Genomic DNA, 27182 nt, shown 5'->3' on the forward strand with positions numbered 1-27182 from the left:
TTTTACGGTTTTCTCTTGAATGTAATATATGAATACTGTGTTTTATAATTTGTCATACGACAAAAGTCGTGAAAGATAGCCGTTCTACAAGCTCACAACGCATTGCAATGAAACGTGTTGTTACAGTAGCTTATAGATCAGCTAATTTTGTTGTTTTCATCTGTTTTTGTCTGTAATGTCATGCCCAATATAGGGACGATGGGTTTGGTGTGTCTGCGCCTGCGGGTTTTATAAATCGTCAATGTCAGGCAGAGACCTCATATCTCCAAGTTTCAAATTTGTATGTTCTTTCGTAAAGTAAAGCCCTGCTTCTTCATACAAGACTGTCACACAAAACTAGTGAAAATAGTAGATCTACAAGCACACAATGACTCGCAGTGTGAGGTGTTGTGTGCTTGTAGATCAGCTATTTTCACTAGTTTGAATCATTTTTAAAATGATAAATACAAAAGGAACGGTTTTGGACATACAAGTTACCACCCGACAACAACAAAATATTGAACCAATTGAACCATTTCCTGAAAACTACGGCTTTGGACGACATACTGTACAAGGTTTATGCCTGACACTGACAGCGATGCAATACAATACACACTGTCAGTGAGGGGAGTAATGTCCTCTTTTCCCCTCTCCTCCCTGCATGCACATGGTTAGCTGCCGTGGCAACGGGCATGCTCACTGAGGACTGCAGTTTGATGAAAAGCTCTCCTTTTGGACGTGACTTGGCATTAATGATCTGAGCAGTGGTGGACAGTAACCAGGTACACATTTACAGTCGAGTACTACTTGAGTACTACTGTACTCAAGAAAACATCTTGAGTATCTGTACTGTACTTATTATACATATTATTGGATAGTTGATGACTTTCACTCAACTGCACATCAAAGATAAATATTGTTCTTTTGAATCGCCTATATTTCTAGGGAGGGGAAAATTACCATATGAATAAGGCCCATTTCAAATGTTGTGAACAAAGTCAGATCTACAGACTCGCAACGACGCGTAGATCAGCTATTTTCACTATTATTGATGTTAGTTTGTTTTTCTGCAAAATCTTTTGGCAGAAAATGCCAATGTCAATTATGTCAATACAGATAATTATGTAAGGGGGATATTTTCCAATTTGCATTCTGGCATTCTAAGTTTTTCAATTACAGAAGTGGGGAGAGCCGGGGGGGGGGGGGGGGGGGGGCATTCTGGCAGATATGGCAGTGAAAAACATTGGCTGAGTTTGCAGAAGACAAAGAAAAGACAACACTATCCACCAGGCCAAAATGCCTGTCATTCAATATACTGTACATTCACCTTTCTCATTCATCTTAAACTCCCAAATCGAAGCAGTGTTTTCCAGTGAACTCCTGTTGAACCGCTCTAGCGTAGAATAAACATGAGATGTGGGGAATCCAGAATATTGTCTTCAACTAAGTTTACCCCTTTCCATGCAATGACACTTTATTTGCCTTGAAGTCGAAGACGCAGTCCCTAGGTTGAGGTTCAGAGTCATTGCTGATTTAAAGGTGCAGCCGTCTTCCCCGGTGCTTTGCTGCACCTCCAATTGATTCATTTCCCAATCTCTGAGAAAAGTGGACACTTATCTTTCACACAACACATACTGTATACATGTATGTCCATCTAAATAATTCACAATTATTCATATTTAAAGATGCAGTGCCATGATTCTTTTCTCCTCTAAAACATGATGATCAGGTATTATGATTATACTAGGAGGAAGATAAAAAAAAAAAAAAAGAAAGAGTTAAAACCCAGCAGTTCATTATGTATGCCTGGTTGTCAGGTGGGTGGTGACCCAGCTGAAGTTAGCCACACCCACAGTGTTGGGTGAATGGTTAAAGGGAAGGGGATGATTATATGATGTCATTCAATCTGTGTTTTTCGACTGGGCCTTTTGAGGCCCAGTCTTTCAGCTTTCAGGAAGTAAACACAAATACACGGGGAAGACAAATCTGCACATTATAACCCCACCCGGCGGTCTATTAGAATAATGTTAACTTCATAGACACATACAAAACAGAAAAAGTAGAAAATTATGGGACCACCTCTTTAAGTGAGGGATGTATTAGCCGCTGTGAGTGACAAGAAAGCAAATGCTCATGAATAGTTATGAATATGGGGAACAAAGCAATAAAAATAAAATAAAAAATAAAAACCTGTTTTCAGAGACAGTTTTTTCACAGTTTAACATTTGTACAGTATGGAAAACTAAGCCCTGCCAGATGGTCCAATAACTCAATTAAAAAATATATATGCCTCCTCTGTGTTTCCAATACAGCCATACGGCTGCTGGAATCTCACCACCACTGCACAATACTGCCTTAGTTCTCATCATCAAACGCCAGCTATCCGTATCAGAGTTATTGGCGAACGAGCTGCGAGCAACTTTGAAGTTTCTTGCGTTGGTGGAAAAATACTCTATTTTCTATTTTGTGATTACATAGTCACAAAAAACATTGCAGGGAGAGTCAAGACCCGCACACAACCTCCGGGTAAGTCAACGTCTATATGCAGTTATTCTCGCCGGGAGATTTTAAAAGTAGTACATTTTCTCTTGCTTCAGTGTCTAAGGAATCTACTTAAAGGAAATTGTGCGTGTGCCATGCCTTGTGACATTTATTAGAGAAGTCAGCTGTGTGGGTGTGCCTGACCTCAGGTTAGGAAACGGTAAACATCTAATTGGATTCATAGTTGAGTTCCACAGAACCAAACAGGGTGTTTAAATAGCTATAGCAGTGTCTCCCAAACCTTTCTGGATCACGGCCCAACTTGAAAATCTCGAAAGTGTTCACATCCCACCCATCTGATCACTTAAACAGCAGCCGATAGGCTGTTAAGTGGTCAGATGGGTGGGATGTGTGCATTTCCAGATACATTTTATTTTAATTATAAATAAGATCAAAGGAATGTGCTCCGGCTTGGATCAGTGATACTATAGGATACTTTAAGTTCCTATTTAACAGTATCACAATGAAAACATCTTTTCAAGGTTAAAAAAATATATATTTTTTAAATTATATTTTGTCATTCAAATCTTAGTGTTTTGCCAATTATTTAGAAGGGCCATTGCAATACCCTCGCGGCCCACCGGTGGGCCCCCGGCCACAGGCTGGGCATCACTGCAGCTAGGTATCATGTCAGAAAGGATCCTGTTCTGCAATAATGTTGGCTGATCGTTAGAGAGGGCAGAGAGGGGAAAGGACATGTAACACCTGCTGGAATCAAAACAGGGATGTTGTAATTGTTTGACTAACTATCTAGTACAGTACGTTGCCAGCACCCCCCAAAACAACCTCCCTTTTTTCACATATATAATGATTATCTTGCAATTCTGCTTTGGGAAACTGCTATGGCTGTTCTAAGAGGTGTAATTACATTCCTTTTCTCTTATTAAAAAACGCAGGAACTTCTGAAGGAAGAACAGTTGGAAGGATTATTGAAGCAATTACAGACAACCCTCTCTAATTATTTTTTCAGATTAAACTCATCACAAAACTATCAAAACACAGGCTGCGCTCCAGAGAAGCTTGGATAAACAAAGTGATTTCTTTACAATGAGATTTCAACAGTGAGGGTTTGACTAGTATTACAAAAATGGCTACCTTCTCGGTACTGCCAATCATAATTTGGAGAAATCCTTGAGAATTTAGGTAATAAGTTAGGTAATATTATGAATACATGGAATAAGGAATGACTCACTGTATGTTTTTAAGATGCATTCCTATCTATAAATGCACAAAAGTCTATGTGAGAGAGTGTGTCCATATTTATGTCCAGAACCGTCTAACCGGTTGACTTCAAACTTGCCATGCATATCGACAAGGATCTGAGGGAGTGATGTGCCGAGTAGACAGTCTGTCGGATCTGCGCAGATTGACTGTCCAGAGGGTTAGGTAATGTCGGTCTATGAGCTACTCAAAATATTCCGCCCAATGTACCCATCTTGATTTAAAGTTGTACTTGTACCTTTACAACTCTTTTTCCAAACAATAAATAAATGACTATAATCAATTACGTTGCGGATTCACACACACACATTACGGTTTACCATCTTTGACCCTAGCAGCTTCAAGACAGCAAGACTGAATGGATCATTCCAACATCAAATTAACTCACACGTTTAGCAGTTTATATGCTTATAGGATGTTTTCCATTTTATACAGAAACCAAACATCACTTCCTAAAATATGTAACGTAATTACCAACTTGGTGCCCTATCAGTCAGACAAGACAACGACTATCACTATTTTAAACTAACCTAATCTAAACAGCTACAACTGTGTCACTCAAACTGACTCACTCTCACACAGACAGACAGACAGACACACACAGACGGACACACACGTCAAACAAATTTCAGTCACAGGACTCGCACATACAAACAACTTTACCTCATCATAACACTAAATCACATAAAGATCCTTGCAAAACAACAACAAAATACAAACAGCATACTCCTCAGAACTTAAGAAAAGGAAATGCCACGATATTTGCCTCCTTCCTGACGCCACAGGGGCACCAGGGGATGTCAACGGGAGAACAGCTTGCTCTCTGGCAAAGGCGGGGCGCGACATATGTTGGACCTAATGAGAGGTTGTACTCTGCAGTGACTGTCAACAAAGCACTAATCGATTGTAGCGGGGGTAAATATTCCCCCCGTAAAGAGGGAAGAGGCGGGAGGAAAGCAGTGCTGGGGCAACATTAAAACATCATCATCGCTGCGCCATGTGGCCCTGAGTCACCATCGCTAGCAGCGCTATAGCTGGGGGATTATGACTGGGGTGCCTCTGTGGGTGACAGATAAATTAACTATGTTAAGGAGAATGAGGGGTGGGCACAAGGGAGTGCAGGGGGTAGCGCGAGGGGCGAGAGACGGAGAAGGGCTGAATAAAAGAATGTGGGAGATAGCGGGCATGTGGTCCAGATGTGTGTGTGTGTGGGGGCCGTTGGGGGGGGGGGGGGGGGGGGGTAGAAAACTGGCAGAGAGGAAGGAATGGGTTGTGAGAAAGAGGGGGGGGGCAGTGAGAGGAGATTGTTTGTTATACAACACTGAGCACATATCATTGCGTGTCCCTGCGGGTGTTAAACCATCCTGGCAGTTTTTATGGCTGCGTAGGATGATGCTGCATGGCATCTGTCAGCATCGCAAATGGGAGTGTTTGGATTGGAATAAATCCTTGAATCCTAACAGGAGTGGCAGGAGGTGGTGTGGTGACCACAATTTATCTATGCACCTCGAGATTATTTCGGGATGGCTGACTTGATCAAAACCACATCCTAAAAAGGCTTTGAGGTATTTAGTAATGGATGTGAAATTAATGCTATGAGACGATCACATACTAAACTGCGATCGCACAGATCTCCATGTATGGGCATAAAAGGGATCGTATGTATGATGTCAGATGTCAAAGACGTCATAGGACTTTCACATAACAAATAACTGAGTAAGCATGTTTGGGCTCTCACAGCATATCTCCATATACAGTACATGGATCTCCATACAGTATATGGGTATCACTGGCCAGATGGCCAAGACATCATCACATGGCGCGACCTCGCCGCTTGTTGCCCTGAGGCGTCTTACTAGTGATAAATTACAGTCCTAATATTGCACACTATTAGGTCAATCAGCATATTCCAGGAGCTTGTGTCACACTGACAGCAGGCAGAGGAAACCAATTCTTTATTTGTATTTTTATTATGTTTTCTTAAAGCTATACTGTGTAAGTTGCTCAACTTGTGGTCAGTGGCCGTTTTTAGGTTCTCACACCCCCGCGTCTGCCTCCACCTCGCCGAGATCTATCTTTTGAGGGGTCCCTGGTTGCTGTGCGTTCAGCCATTCCGGAGATACACTCCTTCACCCATGCTTCACCGTGCACCCGAGTATAGAGACACACGGGAGACTACAAATATGGCCGCCCTAGCGACCCCACTCCAAGATGCGCTGTGATTGGCCGGCAGTGTATAACCCTCGCTGTGATTGGCCGGTAGTGTGATGACGCAATTTTGCCACGAAAACCGGTCCCCGGTAGGGATCATAGAAAACATATAAAGAGAAGGCTTTAGAAGCTGAAAATAACGGAGTGGGGGTTCTAAAACTTTAGCGATTTAACAGTTAGGACAATTTTAAGATTTGTTTTATAAAAAAAGTTACATGGTATAACTTTAAATCAGTCAACAGCAAGTATGTCATTTTTTTGGTGAATTAATCAGGCTTCAGGCTATACTCGTCCCTCAAGGATATGGACCGGCTATAGTCAGCCAGTCTGTCCGGCTTATGGAAAGCACAAATTGATTTGAAAGTTCAAGACAAAAATAGTCCTTGGAGAACAGACTGTTTTATGAATTTAATTAAAACATCCATGACTTATTTACGATGACAGAATCAGCTTAAGAAGCTGAGATTTTTATAGAGGGTGTATTGGCTCAAAGTTGGAATTAAACAAAATAGGTAACGATGAGTATTAAGTAAGTACAATATGTACTGTATGTATGTATGTATGTACTGTCTGTACAGTATGTATGTACACACACACACACACACACACACACACACACACACACACACACACACACACACACACACACACACACACACACACACACACACACACACACACACAATGTCGGGAATAATGTTAAGTATACTGTGACTCAAAGTCAATGGGTTAAACATGCATTACAACCACTGTGGTCCTTTAAAGATATGTTGGATGAATGCGCTGTGGGGAGGGGAAAAAGGAGGAAAGAAAAGAAAATTGATTTCATGGACACCAATTCCTGGCTCTTGGTGGCAAACAAGCAATTATGCAGCAGCTCTCACACATGGTGACACAAAGCAAATGGCGAGGCTGATTCTTCACGCGTCCTTGAGGTGGTCATTCAAACACTCGACTTGCGGGCACGTGGGCCTGTGCTCGAGCCTGGAGGGGGAGCCGAGACAAAGGGGCGGCAACGTGAGATGTGGTTCTGTGCACAGAGAGCTTCCAAAACCATTGAGCTGCATTTGACCAGACGTTGTTGGCAGACCCCCTGGAGGATACCCAACAGAATACAGCTGCTGCACTCTGCCAGAAGCACCAGTGTCAGCTACCTGGCACCTGGATGCAGGCTCTACATGTCTACACGACTAAGTCAAGCATTCATATGAGCTATAGCTAGCTGCTGTAGCCAAATGTATTCATGCACATGTCATGAGTATTGTGTATGTGTCAGTGTCACTGTCTGTTCTGCACATGTATATATTGTATAAGATGAATAGAAACAGGGTTTCAAGTGAACCCTGACACACTTCTCTTTTAAAGCTAAAACAGCTATTATGAGCTGAATAGCAAATAAGAAAGGCCTCAAGTATTCAGTATTTTAGTCATCCAATTTGTACTCAATGGAACTCCTTTCCGCAGTGCACTGCATAAGGACCTTCTGAACTTAAAATGTCCAGAACCTCTTCCCTGAGATCGTGCAGGCCATTTTAACAAGACTTCCAAGTCTGTTCTTAATGTAAAGACTGTAGTTCCAAACCATGCAATAATACAAAAGGTTAAATAGATTCAGTGAGACTTTTGTGAAAGAGTCATCGTCTCAGTAGAAGATGTTAAAGAGTAAATGCTGCAAAAATAACTAAAAGTCTTTCGGCAAAGCTCAGATAAAAATGCAATTTGACCAAATGTGATGAATAATGCAGAAAGCTACAGTTCTGCACCAAGTCAACACAGTCTATAAAATATTGATAATTATCACACTGAATTGCACATCATTAATACATGTCGAGTCCTGACTTCCATCTTCCTCCATGCTTGAAAGGCCTATGTGCCACGGCCAATTTGCAGGGAGACAAAGAGAGGGAGAGTGATGTCAGCACCACCGAGTCAATTTCAACTGATAGTTCAAGTACAGTAATGGGCTCCCTGGTGGCTAACCTTGTAAAAGAAAATACCACGTACAGGTAAATAAGGCTATGGTAAAGTACTTCCTGTAGCCGGGCCCGGTTTCAAATGGGATTGAGCCTCTCCTCCCACCTTTCTTGTCTCTCTCACTGTCACAATGAGAAATGACAGGCTGTCCCCATCACCCTCACATCTCTCTGCACCTACCCTGCAATGCTCTGGCATCTCATTGGGGAGGCACAACTCACATTGTGAAAACCTCTGTTAGGCCATACAATTGTTGATGACCTTGTGTGTGCTTTCTGTTAAGGGCATAGCCGAAGGGGCAATCTGTCTAGAACAGCAACTCTCAAATATTTTCATGTCAATGATCAACAAAATGGATTTGACCGTGGAACCACCACCACCATTCATCAAAATTCTATTAAAATAGCTGATCTACAAGCTCACAGCATGTCACAATGTGACACTTTTCAAGCATGTAGATCGTCTATTTTAGAATATCCTCAAAAAATCGAATAAGGTTAGAATTATTGAATGCTTTAACCAGTGAAAAATAGCAGATATACAAGCTCACATCGCGGCACCGAGTGCCACGCTGCGAGCTTGTAGATCTGCTATTTTTGAAAAAGTCGTGAAAATGTGTGCAAATCTTTGACTATATGTATTTTCAAAGCGAACGTTTGTAACTCAAATTCTGCTTCAGGGGGGTCCCTGGAACTAGATATTTTGAGATGGGGTCCGTGGCCAAATGCATGTAATTTTGGGGGTCCTTCACATGAAAAGGTTTGAGAACCACTGACATAAGAGTCTCTCAAGAACAGAACTGAGCTCCAGTTAAGTGAAAGGGACCTTTTCTTTGACGATGGCTAGCCAGATTGCTGACATAGAAACATAGGTTTTTCAAAAAGTCTTAGAAGGATTCAAAAGACACTTATAGAATCGGGTCAAAATTCAAATTTTCACGATTTTTCAAAAATAGCAGATCTACAAGCTCGCAGCGCGGCACTCGGTGCCGCGCTGTGAGCTTGTATATCTGCTATTTTTCAATAGTTAAAGCACAAAATAATGATACACAATAATGTGTACCCGTTCTGAATGGGTTAAGTATTTTGTCATGCTACACTACCGAATCCCCAGTTCATCATTTCACCCCAAAGAATGTGACTTTCCTACCATTCCGTCACACCGAGGAGAGAGAGAGAGAGAGATGGGGGGTGGGAGGTGGAGGAAGGATAGGAAAAAGGGGAATAAGTCATTTGACAGGCATAGAGGAACCAGTGGCTATCGGTGCGACAAATCCTCTCCATGTGAAATTCAGTGACTGTCAGCAGCCCAATAGAGATGGGAGCGTGGTTAGAAAAGCAGAGAAGAAATGAAAGGGATAGAGGATGTCACCGCTGTGCTTGTCCTTTCCTCCTGGCCGATAATGTCACCGTGTACTAGTTAGGAGGACAGGTCAGCCTCTATTTGGCATACGTGTCTGTTTGAGTATTGATTTGACGGGCCCTGCTACTAAGAACACACGTCTGCATTGACATTTGCCTGTGTGCATCTGAAAGGAATAATGACCCTGGACATTCAGCGTTGTCCGTTAACTCATTTGCTGCCATTTAACAATACCTTCGTACTCCAATCCTGCCAAACTGTCTCCATAGACTTCCATGTAATTCATAGTGCACGGATCATGCACACCCATGCCTAGATAATGCACCACGTGTGTCCACATTGCTCACAGCTTTCAAACAAAAGAATCCGAATGGAAATCCGTTCAGGCATTCATGAGATAGCAGCCACTATGTTTTACACTGTTGTGAGCTTGGAGGTCTGCTACCTGCTACCTGAGTTGTATGGGGGTTGTATGGGGGTTAAACAAGCAATTTCGCGATCGCTATCATGCCTACTAACGTTTTTGGGGTCAAAAAAAAAAAAAAAAAAAAAAAAATCAAAAAAATCAAAATGGCGGCCATTCTCGGGTTCCTCGGGCGTGGCAGGGAGGGACATCCCAAAATTCTCGGGTTCCTCGGGCTTGGCAGGGTATGAGTTAAACAGGAAATGGAAAAGAAAGAATTACATAAACATCAACCATCATCAAGCCAAATATGAGTAGTAGAATTCTCATGGGGACCCACTGCAAACGTGGCCCACATTTGCTAATTAGGGAAGTTCCATCGCCGCATTCGGGTTGTTGTTTTGTTTCCATTGTGTCTAAATTGCTGGGGATCGTGCATTCCATGCCCCGGTATTAGGAACAAGGCCTGGTTCAATGCACCACAGGTATTAGGTATTAGGAACAAGGCCTGGTTCAATGCACCACAGTATTAGGTATTAGGAACAAGGCCTGGTTCAATGCACCACAGTATTAGGTATTAGGAACAAGGCCTGGTTCAATGCACCACAGTATTAGGTATTAGGAACAAGGCCTGGTTCAATGCACCACAGAAAACACCTACTTTAATTTTTGGAGGGTGCTAATGCGCCCATTGGTGTGACTCATCTGGCATGCAACAACACACACCGACACACAGAAACATGGTACACCTCATCGTTGATATGGCTTTTTTCTGGCTTAGGGCTCGTATATGTATGTGTGTGTGTTAGTATGTACGTATGTACGTATGTACGTATGTATGTATGTATATGTATATATATACACACACACTCGACACACACTCGACACGCAGGTTGACTCGCGGCTTGCTCACGCAACCCTGAAATGCTTAGCCTGGTCCTCTCCACAAACAATACTCTGATGCGCGACTAGGGTTGGGGACGGTAACCGCCGTACCGCCGTACCGCAGTATACCGCGGCCTACCGCGGTGTCAGGGTCCTTACCGCGGTCAAAAAAGACAATAAAGAGGCAATTTTTTATTGAGAACGAGCGAGTTTTAAAACGGGGGAGAAGCAAGGACCGCATGCGCTCCATGCCGCTCTGCTCTGGGCCGCGTACCACATGTTTGGAAGCTTAATGGGCCATCAGTTTCCTTTTCATCGAAAATGAAACTAACGCTAGACCCTATAGGTTTTGCCGTCACACGGAGACAGAGAAATCCCCGCTGGACACTGACTGGAGCAGCTGTCTCGTAGCAGGCAGCAGCGTTAAACTTTCTCCATAATATCCACATGACACAAGTATGTTTATACATACCTTGTGGCAGATTCTTTTTGAGCGGTGGTCACAACGCTCCTATACGTGGCCGTGTGTGTGGGTCTGTCTGTCTGTCTGTCTGTCTGTCTGTCTGTCTGCGTGTCTGTCTGTCTGTCTGTAGCCTGCCCTGCAGTAACCTTTTCTGACCACACATGTTAAGGGAGGGGCGCTGTTGTTCAGGCCAGGCCAGACCAGGCACACACACACACACGCACACACACACACACACACACACAGGGGGGAAGGGGGGGGGGAACCACCGCTCAGTTCACACGGGTGTGATTTTTTTATTCATACGGACAGAGAGCGAGCCGCGAGGACTAAAACCGAAAATGAAACCAGCTTCTACTTTTTCCAACGTCGGCGATTTTACAACCTTTTGTGTCAAGTCTTGTAACTAACCAAAACCTGTCGGGGGCAGCCAGAATGTGCCGCTCCACAGCCCGGGTTATACATCCCTGTACAGCACAGCGGGTCTGGCTTTGAAAGGAGCAGATCTACAAGCTCACAACACGTTGCATCCGCGACGCGTTCGAGATTGTAGATCTGTGCACTGTCAGGTTACTATAGTAACGTAGGCTGCTACTGAGGCTTGCACAGATCTAAAGCTCAGAACGCGTCGCGGATGCAACGTGTTGTGAGCTTGTAGATCTGCTCCTTTCAAAACAGACCCGCTGTGCTGTACGGGGATGTATAACTCGGGCTGTGGAGCGGCAAATTCTGGGCAGATGATTGGAATATTTTGGCTTATCGCCGAACCTATTAATTGATAGATACGGGGGTGCGGTAATTACCGCAATACCGGCGGTAAATGGGAAGACGGTAACCGCGATAACAAAATGTCGATACCGAGCCACCCCTATGCGCGACACGTTGTTTTTAGATCGTTATTCACGTTGAGGGTGCATCAGAAGCATAAATCATGCAAAGACAATCCCAGTTTGTTTACAACTTTATAACACCTATAAACACAAATATATCTGTTGAGGTTGTTGTCAATCTGTGAGTCTAGACGCGGCAGTCAACGTGCGGGTCGAGACCCCCACAGAGGTCTCAAAACTTGTCTTAAGACTGACGGTGTGTGTGTGTGTGTGTGTGTGTGTGTGTGTGTGTGTGTGTGTGTGTGTGTGTGTGTGTGTGTGTGTGTGTGTGTGTGTGTGCAGAACAAAGAACAAAAGGTCAAAAGTAAGTCAAGGGTGAAACCTGAAGTAGTGGAGAGGTGAAAAAACTCCAGGGAGCGACTGTGACCGAGGTGAGCACGAATTAAAGTGAGAAATGCCTCACTTCCTTCAGGCGGTCCCAAGCTACCGCCAGTGGCAACAAGTCCAACATCCCCCGGCTCCCCGTCAAACATGATCGACCGCTAATCGCGGAAGCACCTCCATTAGCACCTGTGCTGCTGATCGCTCACCCATATCACACTCCCATCAACCCAAGCACACAGTACAGCCCAGGGTAACCGGCAGCTAACAAGCTCCAACTACGGAGTTTGGTAAAGGTCGGCTGACACCTGACACGATATCAATCCAACGCGTGGAAGTCCATGTGTCAGGGACTAACCCGAGGAAAGCTAGAGTGGCATCAAATTACTGAATAGCAGAACTCTGAGTCTGACTCTCTCTCTCTGTGTGTGTGTGTGTGTGTGTGTGTGTGTGTGTGTGTGTGTGTGTGTGTGTGTGTGTGTGTGTGTGTGTGTGTGTGTGTGTGTGTCTGAAGAATGGCCAGGATTGGTGAGGTACTGTCGACGTTCAGATTCGAGACAGGTTAAGGTAGGATTGACGTGTCTAACGCCAGAGTCAGAGCCACATTCGGAATGACAGGATAGAAGAGAGTAAAGTCTCTCTCTCTCTCTCTCTCTCTTTCCATCTCTCCATCTCTTTCTGTCCATTCATCCCCACACCTAGTCCAGATAGACTCCAGGGAGTGTGTGTGTGTGTGTGTGTGTGTGTGTGTGTGTGTGTGTGTGTGTGTGTGTGTGTGTGTGTGTGTGTGTGTTTTTGAGAAGTACAGGACGGAAATGGACTGAGAAAGGAAGAGACAGGAAGAGTTACAGACAGAGATGGTGGGGAAAAATGAATCAAGTGTACGACACATTCTCTCTCTCTCTCTACTTGCTACTCTCATCTCTGTCCACTGTCAGTAGCTCTGAATCTTATGGCTCTAAAACTCCCACGATCTCACGTGTGCACTGGCACACACACACACACACACACACACACACACACACACACACACACACACACACACACACACACACACACACACACACACACACACACACACACACACACACACACACACACACACACACACACACACACACACACACACACACACACACACACACACACACACACACACACAGTATGGTGCTGGATTACGTGGCACACCGCTCCAGCGTGTAAAGCTGTTAAGGAGCAGCTGTTCCACTCGATGTTTGTTCCCCCAGGAACTGAAATATTGATCAGTTCCTCAGCCAGCCAGGCATCTCAGCATTTGTGCCCCTACTGTCCGCATTTATAATTGACGTGTATATCTGTGAGTGTGGCACGTCAACAGGGAGAAGGAATTAACCCATTTAGAACGGGTACACATTTTGTGTATCATTATTTTATGCTTTAACTATTGAAAAATAGCAGATATACAAGCTCACAGCGCGGCACCGAGTGCCGCGCTGCGAGCTCGTAGATCTGCTATTTTTGAAAAGCCGTGAACATTAGAATTTTGACCCGATTCTATAAGTGTCTTTTGAATCCTTCTAATTCTAGGCCTAAATGGGTTAAACGGCGTGGCTGAAGGCCCGCTCCTTACCACAGGGCGTTGTGTGTCCATCCATCATGTGGCTTTTAAAGCAGTGGTTTTTCACACGGTCGGTACATTTACAGCGGGACATTGGGGATTCGACGGTGGACACAGGAAGGTAGTGAGGGCACTGAGAGAATTCTTTGTCACCGAGATTACCACATGAACCCTATAGTGTGCCCTATTTTAAGGTGTGCGTAACAAACTTGTTAAGCTTTTGTGAGCTTGTGAATAGGCTATTTTCAGTGGAACGATTTGGTGTAGAGGGAAATAAGGAGTGGGCCAAGGACAGACACCAGGGGATCTCACTCAGTGATATATAATAGGGTTTAAGCAAGTATAAATGGAACACTCCACCTTATCTTCACATAATTGGTCCTCTCATAATGCTATCAACTGTACCTGTGCACCTGCTTCTAATGATATCAACGCACTTAATGCGAAATATTCACGTGCTTTCAGACTCTTCAATGCAGAAAGTATCCAGGATACTTGGATATTCAGTATCCAATAACTCACCAATGCAGAGATATTAGTAGTAAAATGTCGACATCTAGTGGTCAACCTCAGAGGAGCGCAAAAATAAAACCTGAGGTGACTCCCAGCCTCGAACCAGATGCCAAGTGTGCTCTGTTCCCCAGTGTAACGCTACACGCCACTGACCCCGACGGAGCGGCGCGGTATTGGGCGCCGATGACCCCCGTGAGTCGCCACCGAGGCGAGCGCTAGCGAGCCGAGTTGCCGCGACGAACGGTGGGAACGGCGCCCAATCCCACTCAGCCGCGTTACCGAGTTATGTGCCGTTATGGACAGAATAGTAAATATTCAGTCCCTCACTATCAACATCTACCCCACTATCCACGTGATAGATAAATGCACAAAAAAGGAGTCACTTCATCCGTTCATTAGCTCAGTCAGTAGAGCACGGATGCAACAAACCCACGGTTTGGGTTCGATTCCCCTGAGGGGAATAATATTCAAGGCGAGAGATATCGGCGCATGCGTACTTCAAAGTATCCACGGAGGATACTCCTCCGTGGATACCCAGTGCATATTCTCTGCATTCAAACGTCTGAGAAATGGTGAAAAAGTCGGATTGAATGCGAAGAGAGCAGTCGAAGCCGGTGACCTGTGGATAGTTCATTTAATCTGCCTAAAAATCTGTTGGGATTCCAAGCTAATAGAAACTGCAACACCCTTTAAAAGAAAAAGGAAACTACAACCTTTCTCTTCCTGGAAAGTTAGCATACTAAAATAGAAGCCCAATATTTTTGATTGCATCAATAAAGACAATATTTTTTTAATCTTGTTTGAAAAACGACCATCGATGATGGCATGAGTCAGCACATTTTCAAACCATCCAGTCCTCCTCTGAGAGACAGTGTGTAGACAGAAACTACTCAGTCCAAAAGTGAAAGTTTGTGAGCACTAGAAGTCATCGGGTAAGCCCGACCCCCCAAATACCCGAGGGTGCGACCCGGACCCTGCTCGGTATTAGCCTGACTGCAAGCGCCAGACTCAATCACACACTTCGTTTTGGGATTGAGTCTGAGCCTGGGGACGGAGATTCTACTTCAGCGGGGGCGGGGTAAAGCCTATTGACGTCACACACACACACACATACACAGCCCCGTGTGTCGCCGTGTGTCGCCGACGGCGACGCGGCGTGACATTGCAAAAATACGTTATTTCTCATAACATATTATATGACTGCATGTTTACGTTAGTGCAAAATGGTATTAAAACGTAATGAAACGGCACTATTGTATTGTTTATTAAAAGAATTCGAGTCGAGTCTGACTCCGCCATGACAGTTTTCACGGACCAATCAGAGTCCACTAGCGGCTCACGTGGGCAGAAGAGCACCAATCAGAGTCCACTACGGAATCTCACATGGGCAGAACAGCTGAAAGGATTTTACTGTGGAGCTGTCATATCAAACCAGTGCAGGATCGCACATCAGATATCATTGGGGATGATTTGTCTGTAAGAGGAGATGAGGTCTGGAGGGTTTTTCAGCCATCACTGACAACGCTCGGCTGCGCAGAGACCAACAACGCGTGCCAGATGCTACAGGCAAATTTGCTTCAACTGGATAATGCTGATGTCTGCCACTCATGCACTAGTCGGAGCTCAAGTATGGTACATTGTTTCCTGTGAAACCCGCCACAAAGTTCTTCAGAAAGTCACTGTTCAAAAAGCTGAACTGGAGAAGTTGTACGACCGATGTTCAAAATATCTGTCTCTATTATTTTGTGTGTGTGTCTGTGTGTGTGTGTGTGTGTGTGTGTGTGTGTGTGTGTGTGTGCGTGCGTGCGTGCGTGCGTGCGTGGGTGCGTGCGTGCGTGCGTGCCACTTGCATCACACCAACAGGCCCTATTCAATGACCTAGAAAAACGGGGTTAAACAAATAGCGTCCACTTTTATGAAGTCAGGCCGACTGCCTAACAGCACTGTACATATGAGATGAAGCCAGCAGCTCCCTACGAATGCTGGTGGTTAAAATGGAGAGATCAGAGTGAGAGATAATATGGAGAGATGCACATTGCTCTCTGCCTCCTCCACAGTCTCTCAGTCAGAACTCTCTCGCCCAACGCTACCAGTGACACAACAGTGCCCTCTGCTGAACAAAGCTGGCACTGCTTTAGCTTGGAATGAAGCAGGAAAGAGTAGGCATTGGAAATTAGCAAATTACCTGGAGAATTTATTGAACACACCAAGTAGTGGTACTGGGGCAGTGTTGGAAAAAGTAGACCTACTCAATTTTTTTACTCAAAAGTGGATTAATTTAGAATATAATCATTTATATCTGCTAACTAGTAACTAAAGTTTAAAAAAAAAATGTATTGGAGTAAAAGTACAATATTTGGAAGATGTAGTGGAGTAGAAGTAAAAGTATTGGAAATTGGAAATACTCAAGTAAAGTACAAATACCAATAATTGTACTTAGGTACAGTACTTAAGTAAATCTACTTTATACCACTGTACTGGGGCCTGGGGGACCAGGTAATGACAGAGAGGAAAGGATAGAACCAGTGATTAGGAACAGAACGCATGCCCCTTACAAGATGAACCAACAACAACTCTCCCACTCTGTGCATCAACTTTAGTGCAGTGGATGCACAGAATTTTCATTGTCTTCAAGGAGGCACAGTGGAAGAATCTCGAGAGCCGACTGTTGCTTACATCATGATACCGGCCGGGGCGGCATAGCTCAGGGGTAGAGAAACAGTCATTAGAGCACGAAGGGTTCCCAGTTCAAATCCGGGCTCCCCCTGAGTTAATGTCGAAGAGTCCTTGAGCAAGACTCTGAACCCCTAGTTGCTCCCGGTGAGCAGGTTGGTGCCCTGCATGGTTTCCTCCACCATCGGTGTATGAATGTGTGTGTAAATGGGTGAATGTAATGCACAATCTATGTAAAGCGCCTTGGATAAAAGCGATATATAAATGCACTATTTACACCAACGCTTGGTATGACACTAGGATCCTGGCCTTGCAAATATCCACCATCACATACCTGTGATTGGCAATAAGAGTCAGTCATTTCATATTTTTTATGCAGTTAAGTAAACAGCTTCTTTTTGTGTGCATTTTTCATCACCAGACAGTGCTAGCTATGCTTCGAGGCAAAATTACTGGTATTTTTTTATTTATTTATTTATTTTTGGGCGGGGGGTTTACAAGACCCACAACAGCATCAAGAATGGACGTGAGTGAAGCTGCGTTTCCAAGTGAAGCTCTACGCTTTATTATAGGTTTCGCTTGACAACTCAAAACAACTCCTGAAGCATACGGCACACAAAGCAGCACACATCGTCCTCACTGCCATGACAGCATCTTGTGTCTGGGAAGACAGCGGAATACAGACGTGGGAGGGAGAGCGCGGGAGAGAGATTGTGAGTGAGAGAAAGAGAGAGAGAGAGAGAGAGAGAGAGAGAGAGAGGGAGGGAGAGAGAGAGAGAGGGAGAGAGAACGAGGTAAAAACAAATTTAGTAGGAGCTCTCTCTCTCTCTTCCCCTCTTTAATCACTTTGGTTGTTTTTGCACATCTCTCTCTTTTCACCCGATATTAAAACCAATCCATCATGGTTGACGGGGAGGGGGCGGTGGGGTAAGGGGGGTGTTGGTGGTTGCAATCTTCCAACACGCTCCCGTGTAGCTCAGGATAGAATCCCCCCACTGACATTATTTGGATATCAAACAGCAATTTGCCACTCATAAACACCAACATGAATGCGAGTGCATCGGGCCAAATCCAATATAATATAAGAAGCGTTTGTGGCTCTTGCAGCACGACACAGAGAGGGGCAGGCCCACTTCATCACCCTGATAAGATATCATGTGGTTCATATTGTTACCCTGGATGGCTAATAGGACTGGAATGCTTATTGGGATGCAGAGAGTGTTTTTACATAGGCTCTGACTATTATAGTGGGTCATCAATCTGTGGCTATATGCTGCCAAAACCTTGTTCAAATCAATCAAAAGAACATAACACAGAATGATGAAAGGAGAGCGAGTCTGTGTTTCTGCTTATGGAGGAGTATGTTGGCAAAACTGCTCACCATGACTCTTTGATGGTCAATTAAAAAGGATTACTGATGTGATTGGAGTGTGCAGGAGTGCTGAGGAGGTGTCTCAGATCACGACTAGTGTTCTGAGACACAGTGAACCTGTTTTTTGTTAACCTTATGACTGAAGTTGGCCGGTCTGGCCGGATATCTTGGACAATATAATGACAGGATTGGTCATGCTTCACTTGACATCATAATATATAATATAAACGGTTAGACAGAATTAATTTCACAGTGGATTCCTCGTGACTCGCATCACTGCAACCACACTTCTCAGAATTGCATCTTTTTAGTTATTATTTTCAACTTCTAATTATTGCGACCGTCAGGTCGCAGTTACTATCAAAACCTCCACCGCCTGTCTGTCACGTCACACTTTTGCCCTACTCATATCTCCGCCATCGTTGCCCCTATCCATGTGACATTTTCCACACACACTCCTTGTCTGCCAATCCACAACCTCCACCCTTCCAGGGACCCCGCAGCTCCAGGGACCCCCAGGGACCCCCACCAAAAAGCTAAAAAACTACGAAATTACATAATTGCCCCTATCCATGTGAAATTTTCCACACACAATCCTTCTCTGCCAATCCACAACCTCCACCCTTCCAGGGACCCCCGCAGCTCCAGGAACCCCCAGGGACCCCCACCAAAAAGCTAAAAACCCTCTCTAACCCTAACCCTAACCCTTTCTTTAACACATTTTTGGACCTAAAATCACTCTGCAACCTGACGGTCGCTTATCTCCCGATTAGGGAGTCTTACTGGTTATCTACCATGCACATACAGTAATTTGACTTTAATTGGATTTGTCTAAATACACCCAGTACCGTCAGGTCGCAGTTACTATCAAAACCTCCACCGGATGTCAGTCAGTCCCTCCATCTATCCGTCACGTCACGTCACGTCACTCACATGGCCCTCTTCTAGCGCCACCATGAGGCCGATTTCAAAACACATTTTTGCTCCTACAAATTTTGCCCTAAAATCACGCAACTCGGTACACACTACTCTAGACTCATGTCATCAACATGGATCTGTCCCATATAGCGCCACCATCAGGCCGATTTTTTCAAACACATTTTTGGACACTGCTCCTACAGATTTTGCCCTGAAATCACGCAAAGCGACAGTATGTCTACAGTCATGTCATCAACATGGATCTGTCCCATTTAGCGCCACCATCATCAGGACGATTTTTTCAAACACATTTTTGGACACTGCACCTACAGATTTTGCCCTAAAATCACACAAAGCGCTACACAGTTTATCTAGAGTCATGTCATCAACATGGATCTGTCCCATATAGCGCCACCATCAGGCCGATTTTTTCAAACACATTTTTGGACACTGCTCCAACAGATTTTGCCCTAAAATCACGCAAAGCGGTACACAGTATGTCTACAGTCATATTATCAACATGGATCTGTCCCATTTAGCGCCACCATCAGCCCCATTTTTTCAAACACATTTTTAGACACTGCTCCTACAGATTTTGCCATAAAATCACGCAAAGCGTTATACAGTATGTCTAGAGTCATATTATCAACATGGATCTGTCCCATTTAGCGCCACCATCAGGGGGATTTTTACATGCAACCTGACAGTCGTTTATCTTACTGGTGCGTAAGTGCTGACATGTTTTCCATTTATCTAATAGAGCCTGTCTGCTTGCTCAGGGGATAAATTGAATCTTGATATATATAATAGATAACTTTACTTTACTTGACAAAGAAAAGTAATAATGTGATGTAAGTTATTACGTTTAAGTTTAAGTACTTATTACATTTTGAAAGAACCTTCCCAACGCCTGCTAACAACCAGCTTTTTTCTTTCTTTTTTCCATTTGATTGACAGAAAAACATGCATATAACCAGCTGCTCAAACTCAGTTTAGTTTAGAAAATATATTCCCAATAGAGAATGAAGTGTAAACTTCAAGGTCAAGGTGGGACTGGGTGAGCACCCAGAGGGATTGTCTCAGGATCAGGGTGTTCTGGTTCACAGTTGATAACACTTCACTGGTGGGGAAACAAAAGAAGCTCATTTAGGTATAAAAATATATTCCTTGAATAATTTCCTGCTCGTTGTCTATGGAGCAGCTCCACAAAGTATGTTACAAAGATATCCTAATTCGATATGGACTCAGGGTCTTACCTCTAACACAAATTTGATAATGAATGTGTTCGCCCTGAACTGAATGACTTTGTAAAGCAGGTTAGGCCACAGTTATCATACAGTACTGGATGTTACAGATACAGAGGCATTCACACCTTCACAAATGATTAATATCTGCACTGTCTAACTTTAAAACAACCATGATGACTATGTTAACCATCTGTCAACGTGATGTCCCTCTTTTAGTTATAAACACAATTTCAGAAATAGTGACATTAGCAGATCTATGAGCTTGTTATTATTCGTTTTCATTAGTTGTTTTGTATTGTAGTATTGTAGTATAGTACTGTATAATTATGTAGAAAGTAGGGCTTAATGGTCTAACAGCCAGTTATTGTGTTATTGTTTTATTTCAAATAAAGAAGCTACACTTGCTAAATTACATTTTCAGACTTTGCCATTCAGACAGACAGCCTTAGTTTGCACCAAAAGTACATCAGCAAGTAACAAATTACTGTAGTTGCGAATCTGATAACTTTAACTGTGAAGAAGTGAGTTTTAACAGTTATTATGATCATTACAACATTATTATGATGAAGCATCACAGATATCTGTCCTTATGTGGCCTCTTGGTCTCAAGTACAATTACCATTGATGAATGACACAGACCCCCCTCGCCCCCATGTCATCTTTAACGAAGCATGTGAATCTAAATTAATTGTGTCTGCGAGTCATTGGTTGGAAACAAATTCCGTTCTAAGTAGCCCTGAATTAGACATTAAAGGCAAAATGCAGAGTTTGATCACAGCAGTTACAAGACAAGATGGTAATGTAAAAGGCTGAACTTCAGGGGATTTAGGTTTTGCCTCTGAACTGGCTAAACGGGACTGCTCCTATCTTCAGTTTTTGGATAACATCACTGTACAATTAGGATTGGATCTGTAATGGGGCGTCCGATTCTGCATCCAGATAACATCGCTGGCTGAAGTCTTATTTCACAAGTTTCAGCCTTTGGAGGTTAATTTCATCAACACAGTTGTTTTGATGGCCCAGATGTTTGCAATAATCATCAAGACTGGATATTCATTTGGCTTAGGTATGCTCATAACAGTGGCTCACTGGTTAGCACTTAGCAGAGACTTTCTGTAATGAGTTAACATGTTCTCCCTGTGCTTCTCCCAACCCAGATAGACATGTTAGGTTCAGGAGCGTTGTAATAAAAGAGCATGCATGCTCAGTGGACCTAACCTGTAAAGGCTAACAAGCATGGCAGGCTATAAAGGATAAGATATTGGATTGTACAGCGAAGACGAGTAGACGACGCCCATCGAAATCCATCCTTTGTTGATGAGACGACAATGAAAGACACTGAACCCAACTCGAACCTCCCAGCTATTATGACTGAAGGTCCCAGCAAGTGCACTCTGTACCAAGAAGACAGACTAAACTGACGGCATAATTCCAGCGCATGAGTCAAAACCTGTCTTTTGTGTTTCACATCATAACACGTTATAAAGTTCCCTTTGTGATTTTTCAAGAAGTAATTGGAAATTTCATCATCAAAGCACCTCTCTCAAAGTGTACATCATACATTTTGACATCAAAGCCTGTTTCTTTTGTATCTTCTTTTCAGTGATCATAGACAAAAAGGCCACCTTCAAAATATCGTGAAACGGTAACATGAAAGGAAAAGAATATATATCTCACACACACACACACACACACACGCACACGCACACGCACACGCACACGCACACACACAGTATGTGTGTATCTGTATTAAGCTGTTTGTTTACTTTGCATAGCATTGAACAGCAAGCATTAGACATTGGACTTCAGTCTGGAGCATGCAGGAACCAATGCAATCCAGTTCACAGCTTCACAGGATGTAATAATAAGATTCAATGCAATTATATACTGTATGAATACAGTGGTCTAGAACTTTCTTTTTAACAAACTGCGCAAGGTGTCGTGATGAAACCAACAGCCACATCATGGAAAGGATGTATATGATTTAATATAATACTGTATTGCATTTTCTTTTCTTTGTATTGTGATGCTTTATGCTTGGACCCCAGGAAGAATAGTCTCCACTACGGTGTAGACTAATGGGGATCCTTAATAAACTAAACTAAACATCACAACAACCATGCAATGAGAACTGGAGTGTCGATTTAAATTAACACTCCAGTTTCTGCGGTGCCATCAGCTATATTAAAAGAGAAAGCGTATAATGATGGCTCCATGAACACCCGCTCAGCAGAGCATTTAACAGCATGAACAGGAAATTAGAAATTGAATGAAATGCAAGTTTCTAAATACACTGTTGAAGCCATTTCATTGGCTTATTGTAGGTTACACATTGTATTTTACATTAAGCGGTGCTACGCACTCAAGCCAAACACCTCAAGGAACACCATCAAAACCAGATGTGCTGGTCTGTGAATTAGCCGATCTACAAGCTCACAGCGCCTCACATTGTAACGTGTTGAGCTGATAGTTATTTTCAGCGTCTGTCATGTGATCGACACCATCATGTGAAAGTATAAAGCGTGCTTAACACAATCAGAAAAGCACTGGACTGTTAACAAATGTAACATTTCTCCACTAAATATTGCTCTAACCAGGGGTGTCTTCTAAGTGAAATGGAGATGTGTGTGTGTGTTGTGTGCGTGCGTGCGTGCGTGCGTGCGTGCCTGCGTGCGTGCGTGCGTGCGTGCGTGCGTGCGTGCGTGTGTGTGTGTGTGTGTGCGCGCGCACACGTCTTACATTGAGGATGAGATGAAGAGTGGCCTCTGCAATTAATGCTAATGTGATATTCAACCAAAGGTCTTTAGAGGGGGCCAGAAATAAAAGTGAGAAATAAGTGAGCTACTGAATTGGGATGTGCTTGGGTGCCTTTCTAAATGTACTTATGTGCAATGAGGTTTTGAAGCAGAATGTGTGCATGAACCGCTGCTCCTTGCAAGATAGCTGTGGTAGCAGCGATGATGTTTAAGGTGATTGATTGGAGTAATTATGCCAGTTGGTCCTTTGGGTGAATTGACTGAATTTATCAGAGCTAGTAGCAGAAACTCTGCTAGCCTACTAACAAGATTAGTTATCTAGTTATCAGGAGGGCAGGACTGACCTCTGGTAAGTTGTACTCGAGCTGCGAGTCTGCATGACATTAAAGTGGGTCTCAGGTGTTAATGTGAAATGGCCAGCTATGAACATGGCAAAGCCTCTATTGTGTACGACTGCCAGCTTTTTGGTGCCATCGCTGTTGTCCAATGTCCACATAGCCACAATGTACCACAGCATGAAACATTGGCAGGTTGAGGTTATTACAATTACACACTTACATGCATGGACAAGCACTATTAGTCTATTATAACATAAATGTTCTGTACAATCATTGGCCAATCAAGGAAATTGGCCACTGTGTTGCCATATCATGTTCAGCAATACTGAAATCCATTTCTGCTGCATAATATCTTCTAACTCAAATGCATTGGTCCCTTTATAAATTGGTAACAAACAAATAAATAAATAAATAGTGTCCTTTTTTAGTTGTTGGGGTATATTTGATAAAGCACATAACTGGAAATCATCCTACAGTATGCAGTTAATCCATCCTATTAGGAGTGGTGTGCACTGTGCAGCTATTGAACAAGCCTGGTAAAAACCAGACTGCACAACACCACCCCCTGGCGGTGGTGCAAAACAAAGTGTGTGATAGAGGCTGGCACCACCAGGCTACTATAGATGCCTTAATGGTCCACGTCACATTGATATAAACCAGTATGCGCACGCCGGTCGGCACCAAATGAACCCCACCGTTCATAGGATGCAATGGATGGCACTCGTGTTTAAAAATGCATTCCATCAAACTTTCAGATGCCGTTTTTCTCCCAGTGTGGAGGAAGAATGCGTAGGATTTTTACTGTAAATTCTCACTCAATACAACACAATATAATCCTTAGTTTCTGTTGATTGTAAACAATAATAGCGATTCAAAACAGTTGTCCTTCAAACCCCACCTCTATTCACCGTCATCAGAACAGAGGGAGCGCTCCTCATGATCACCCACCCGATCCACTGGATCACCAGAGCGTCTACTGCTCGCCCAGCTGCAGTCCATGAAGCCTAATTTATGCTCCGTCCTGCGACGGTGTCGCGCGCAGACCTCCAAGCTCAGAAGGGTTGCATTGGTGACGCGATGTGAGTTTGTATATCAGCTACTCTTGACGCGGAACACCGTTGCGCAATGAAGTATATATGTCTCGATAAGGGCGCTCCCATGGGAGCACCTCACTAGCACACAAGAGGAGGTTGAATAACCAGTGCTCCCCAAAACAACAGGTTTGGGGATCTGTTGGGAATTGATTACATGATACAGTCAGCTGTGCATTCAGTCTCAATGTTTGTAAACAAATAATTGGCCTATTGAACAGCACCCAGGGAGTAGTTGTGGTTCAGTGTTGCTCAAGGACACTTCAACTGCAGGTGGAGCTGGGATCGAACTGGGAACCTTCCAATGCCAAAGTGACAACTCTACCTAAGCCACTGTTGCCCCAATGAACATGCTGTTCACATAATAGACAACACTGGTGTCCTCATTTTGGGCATGTCACTTATTATGCGTGGAATTTGTCCAAAAAAACTGCCTAGTCATATGTGCCTAATTTACTCAGGAACACATTTTCCCTCTTTTCTTTCTTTCTTTTTTAAAATGTATATTATGCATTTTATTCTATTCTCAAAGGTTATTTGTGGTGTTTTGCCATTTCCATTCCGTAATATATTGTTATCTGCAGCGGCCATTTCTCATGGATGGCTGTGACTGTTGTGCTTACTCTGGGTACTGTTATAGTGCAGTATTTTGTTTTCTGTTGTTAGTTTGGTAGAACTTTGTTCTCTGTGGTATTCTTAAAAAGAGCTGGATTGAAAGTCAAAGTGTCACAATCTCTGTTGTATTCCCCCTTAGTTGTGAACGGAGTTTGTAAAAGGTGGCAATTGCAAGTCTCCCATGGCGCTCAACAAAGTACCATGGGAGAATTTCCGCCTTTTACAAACTCTGTTGACAACCAAGATAGTTCAAACCTACAAAAAGTCAAAAATACATAACACACAACAACTGTGAGAGCCTGGGGTATAGATACAGATGGAAAGTTCTCACAGCGGAGACACCCGTTTGTAGCCTACCCGATAAACCTGGGCAGAAAAAGTAAAACAACAATCAACTTCACCACTCTCAACAACTACTGTCACAGTGTCCTTGTCCAATAGTGGAAACAGTAAAAGACCAAGATTATACTGGACAGTACCCAGGTGTAAGAGGGGTGGCTGGGTTTCATAATTCTTCACTTTTACAGCCTCTACTTTATCATCTAATTTTTACACACCCACGCCTGAAACCCAGAAGACAGAGAGATGCAAATGCAGTGAGGTGGTGGAATGATGGGCTGCACGTATTGTAGTAACATCCAGGAGCAGTTTTAGGGGTTTGGTCTCTTTCTCAAGGGCACCTCGGCAGTGCCCAGGAGTTGAACCAGCACCTCTCCTGCTACCAGTCCACACTGCATATTGTGGGCCATGCAGGCCTTGAACCGACGACCCCGGTTTTAGATGTAATTGGAGTACCAGACACGGCGGACAGGTATCAAATGTATGCACATTTAGAACAATAGCTTCTCAGGATTGTTGAATGGAGCATTATACAGTACATCAACATCAAATCATGGGAACCAGTCTAAAACATTGTGTCGTATTGTGTGTAAACCCGTTCTAAATAGATAGTGCAGTACTTCCATGACAACTGAATTTCCCTCGCAGAATCAATAAGGGGGTCTGTATATCTATCTATCTAGCTTTAAATTTGGTAATACAATTTACAATTTAGGCATCTAGCAGATGTTCTTAATCGAAATAGGCCTGTCAGAGCAGATAAAAATATAACATACAGTATCACTGCGTAGTACTGTGTGCCATGCAAGTGTGGTTGTCAGGTTATATCGATGGAAGGACATCATAATTGTACCTCGTTGAACTGTATCTTGTGACCACTCTTCATCCGCTGGGGGGAGCTCTTCCATGTCTTCCCAAAGAAGTGCTGGTGAGTCCAATCAAACAGTGTCACTCGCAACTGGTAGGTGACATCTTGTTGCTCCTCTGAATTCTCCTGTGTTTAAAAAGGAAAACAGGCGAAGTAAAATAAAATGAAAAACAAACACACTCGTGCAAGAACTGTGAACACAGAAATATACATTTACGTGTGCAAATGAAACGAGCAGAGTACACCCTAGCAAACTCCTATTTTACCCTAACAAAATCCTACCTACTTCATTCTAGCACCCACCAGTTTTTGTAGTAACCTATTGTTACACCCAACCCTAGCAGCCACTAAAGGGCCATTTATAGTTACGTATGTTTGATTTTGTGTACGTTTTGGATGAGAGTACGTACAGTAAATCCGTCGACATGCATAGTTCCTCTACGTTATTTACGTGCCGACCCGCTCTCCACTCCAATTCTGCTCCCGTTGGGGCCGCGCGCCACATGGAGGTGGTTCTGCACACACGTGTAAACTGAAGCATTTAGCCAAAATATATAGAACCACAGAATTTCTTGACCCGATGTTTGGTATTAAATACGTGGTAA

General features: G+C 43.6%; 1 protein-coding gene across 1 annotated transcript in view; it reads right to left on the bottom strand.

The window, feature by feature from the left end:
* The window catches only part of nphp4 (nephronophthisis 4), a gene marked incomplete at both ends in the record, with an annotated part of 228353 nt that extends 201563 nt beyond the window's left edge, over positions 1–26790 (bottom strand). The window contains 2 exons of the mRNA XM_080732808.1: positions 26563–26703; positions 26758–26790. Coding sequence (XP_080588934.1) covers positions 26563–26703; positions 26758–26790 — 174 coding nt within the window. The remainder of the gene's footprint in view (positions 1–26562; positions 26704–26757) is intronic.
* Between the last annotated feature and the right edge of the window lie 392 nt (positions 26791–27182).

Source organism: Nannobrachium achirus (assembly GCF_963921795.1).
Source record: "Nannobrachium achirus genome assembly, chromosome: 9".
Classification (NCBI taxonomy): domain Eukaryota; kingdom Metazoa; phylum Chordata; class Actinopteri; order Myctophiformes; family Myctophidae; genus Nannobrachium; species Nannobrachium achirus.